Here is a 4,394-nt window from a genome sequence, read left to right as displayed (position 1 = left end):
TAGTTAAGATGCATGTTGACATAGATCGAGATACATTATTTGGTCTAGAGGAAAACACCATTCACATAAGGTAAGAACTTATTGTATATTGTGAGGTCCATATTTCACAAAATTAATCCATGTTTATTTAATTTCTCTGTAGTTCAAAGAAAAATTATGACGATATAATATGTCGGCAATTAGCTGTAGTACTAGATAAGAATTTTCATTAATGTTTCTAATTGCTAGTCTTATAAGGTAACTGCTTTATGTTTGCAGGAATCCTACCATATCTCTTTCGGAACAACATGCATCCTCGACGCATAATCTATCCAATTCAGAAAATGCATTACGTGAAGTTGAGAGATCTAGTATTCAGATTCCTATTTCATGGTATCATGCCATTAGAAGTGTCGGACAAGAATTTAATGACGTTGAACATCTAAGGCAAAGTCTTGGAAATTACTCAATTGCTCTCGGTTTTAACTTTGCTTATTTGAAAAATGAACCTAGAAGATTGATAGTAAAATACAAAGGTGCTGATTGTGAATGGATGGTCCATTGTAACCATCGTACAAACTGCAAACGGTTTTACGTGAAGAAAATTGGTAGTGCACATAGTTGTCTCGGAGGAGGCATAGGAGAGAAGGGACATCCACGGGCATCTCGTAAGTGGGTTGCAAATATTGTGAAATCCATACTAAAAGAACAACCCACCTACCGCGCAATTGATCTTAAAAAGAAGCTTCTGAGAGAGTTTGGCGTTGATATCCCCTATGGAAGAGCTTGGTGTGGGAAAGAGCTTGCTCAACAGGAGTTATATGGGTATGCAAAACATTCATATGAACAACTTAGATGGTACAAGAATAAAGTTATGGAAACTAACCCAGGATCAATCGTCCATCTAGAACACGAAGATGGCAGATTTACTAGATTTTTTATCTCATATTATGCTTGTTGGAAGGGTTTTCTTGAGGGATGTAGACCAATTTTATTCTTGGATGGCACCCATCTTTTTGATAGGTACAAGGGAACTCTACTTCCTGCTACTGCTTTGAATGGAGATGGAGGAATGTTTCCTGTCGCTCTTTGCATTTGTGGAACCGAGAATGAGAGCAATTGGGAGTGGTTCCTTGAATGCATTCGTGATGTATTGTACAATTCAGATGATCCATATACTCCGAATGATGAGCTGGTTATAATCTCTGATCGAGAAAAAGGACTTCAAAATTCCGTCAAGAATTGCTTCCCTTGTTCATATCACAGTTATTGCATCCGCCATTTAATGGCCAATTATAAGAACAACTTGTCAAAGAAAAGGTTACCAGCACCACTTAGGGATGATTGTGTTCAAATTATGAAGAGAGCTACCTATGCCTACACAATGCATGATTATCATAATGAATGCAACAAGCTCCAGAATAAGTCATCTATTGCTTTCATTGAAATGCTGAATATGAGCCCACAGAACTGGGCTAATTGTTATTTTCCTGGAAAGAGGTCACCATTTTTACATATTTTTGGTCTTTATGATTGAATTCTCTGATATGTGTGTTTGAACATGTATAACATTTGAATAATCCTATAGCTATAACATGGTTGCAGGTATGGGTGGTTAACCTCAAATCTAGCTGAGTCCTTCAACACAAGGATTAAGGAAGCCCGATTTTTACTGATAGCGTAGTTGGTTGATCACATCCGGGTGAAGATGATGAAAATGAGCTACGATAGACGTGAGGAATCCAACAAATGGACTACACCATTTGCTCCTAGTGTAGAGGAGCATCTTGTCCTAATCAACGAGGGTGCACGTTGTCTTCATGTTAATCCTTCGACGTCGATTCTGTATGAAGTATATGATTCCCCATCTGTTAGAGTGAATTTGGAGTACTGCACGTGTACTTGTCGCCAATGGCAAGTTCTTGGACTACCTTGCAAGCATGCGGCCGCTGTAATCAGGCACAAAGATCAGCTATTGTATCCATATATTTCTGACTATTTCAGCACAGAGGTGTACCGCAAGTGTTACTCCTTTCCCATATATCCAATTCCTGATGATGAGAAGCCAATTATAACGGATGAGAATATGGAGATTAGACCTCCATTAACCTCGATTCGTAGAGGAAGACCAAAAACAAAGTGGATCCCTTCTGGACTAAATCCTTCTATAATGTTGAAGTGTAACCGATGTAAGGAGTTCGGTCACAATCGACGAACATGTAACCAACCAATAGCTGATTGAAATATCACGCTTTTGAATATTTTCAAATCAGTTTGATTGTGATTTTCATGGACTTATTATAGGTTGATTATGTTTTGGTGGTGAAGATCAAAAAACAAACTATTTTGATCATTGTAAATTTTGTGTAACTACTTCAGTTAGTTTTAATGTTATTTCAGTTAGTTTTATTGTTATATCTGTTAGACCCTAGAGGGGGGGTGATTAGGGTCTTATGCTAATCTAATCCGATTAAATGCTAATTAAAACTAATTAACAAATATATTCTTGCAAGATAGATATACAAAGAGTTATGTGCAAGAATATGCAATATACAAAATACAAATATATGAGCAAGGATATATGAACTAACACAAGGGTAAAATAAACAATCTACACAAGTGATAGGGTAATATGATGAGCAATACACAAAGGCGATATAAGATATGAAAACAAGAATAAGAACGCCAATGCAATCACAAACAAAACGATATGATCAATTACGGAGTTCGGTCCCCACGACCTACGTCTCCGCTCCTCACCTCGAGGAGATCTCCACTATCTCAACCGGGTTTTCTACGTTCACCCGAACAACGTTTACACCTCACAATACAATCACTATGCAATCACACCTCACACACTAAGTGTTGGTCCTAGCCCGTGTCCTCCTCCTCAAGTGCTCGGTTACAACCTCTCCCTAGGCACGTCAACCGACGCCACTCCTCTTGGATTCGACCCCGTCTCTCACCACACACTTCTCTCGGTGTACAAGTGTATTACAAGTGAATCCTCACAATTAAGCACAATATAAATCAATTGATTGTTCTCTAAACAAGGTGAGAACTCAATTAAGCACAACTCTTTAGACATGATAATAAACATGCTACAATGACTGGTTTTGAAAAAGGACTTCCCAAATGAAAAATATCATCATTTTACAAAATAGTCCAAAACATGAAAACCTGAAAATTGATATTTTGATATTTTGACTTAAACAACATTTTGAAACCTTATGAAATGATTGTATAGACTTGATAAAAGATATAACATGTTGTTATGAAGTCTATAATCTAGAAATACAATATTTTCATAAATTTGCATATTCTATGCAATATATTCAAAACACTAAATATGATTTCATTAAATATAAGCTTGTTAAAGGTGAAATCATATATAGGCATATAAACATGAAACAAAATAGTATTTTCCAATTCTATTCATTTGTTTCATATATAAACTCGAAAACAATTAAACCAAAAACATATATGTATATATATAAAACTATATATATATATAGAAACCAAAACTTGTGTATATATATATAACTATATATATATACGAAGAAACCAATAAATGTGTGTGTATAGATATTGAGCTTAGAGTACTTAACACGCATAATATAAATCCTAAACTACATTACCCAAGCAATCTTGATCTTCAACGAAGCTCTATCTTGGTACACTTGCGGATGAAGCTTGAACTTGATCTTTAACTTGAATAGCAAGGCTTCACCGACATTCCGCCAACCTCCTTTGGATATGATCGTTGAAGCTCTATTCCATCCATCCTCCAACAACATTGTTTGTCTACAATAAATACGAAAACACAAATACTAGACAAACAACATTAGTGGTAAATTGTTTGTTAAACATCATCAAAACAAGAAGGCCAACAATCTCCCCATTTTTGATGATGACAAACAATTTACAAAAATGATATATGCATGAAAGGAAATGAATATACAATGTATAATATATCATGCATATAAACAAGAAATAATATACTCACAATATTTCTCCCCCTTTGACAACATCAAAAAGGGGATAAAAAGAATAAGAGAGCGAGAGCTCCCCCTATCAATAAGCACGGGTGAGTATCAAACATAAAAAGATATAGGGATTGCTCCCCCTATCAATTGCTCCCCCTATCAAAATGCCATATAGAATATATGAAATGAAGATCATGGCAAATATATGTGAGCAAGCATAGATAAAAAATATGCTAAACACCACTCACATACAAAAGGACAATGAGAACACATATAAATATGTTAATATGAAAGAAGTGTCTCATTAGCACAAAAAAAATATAAAAACCATATAAAGGAATAGATTTATGAAATCAAAAGAAGAGGAACATGAGATTCATGCAAAAAAGTTTTCAAATAAAAACAAATCAACCAAAAGAAATCATAAAT

At 35.2% G+C, this 4,394-nt stretch overlaps 1 protein-coding gene across 1 annotated transcript; it reads left to right on the top strand.

Annotated features, from left to right (window-relative positions):
* LOC109835456 lies at positions 1,688-2,221 on the top strand. Its single transcript, XM_020403436.1, has one exon. The coding sequence runs from the start codon at positions 1,688-1,690 to the stop codon at positions 2,219-2,221; it is 534 nt and encodes a 177-aa protein (XP_020259025.1).

The sequence above is a fragment of the Asparagus officinalis genome, chromosome 3, assembly GCF_001876935.1.
Source record: "Asparagus officinalis chromosome 3, Aspof.V1, whole genome shotgun sequence".
Taxonomy (NCBI): Eukaryota; Viridiplantae; Streptophyta; class Magnoliopsida; order Asparagales; family Asparagaceae; genus Asparagus; species Asparagus officinalis.
This window is presented reverse-complemented; position numbering and strand designations above follow the sequence as displayed.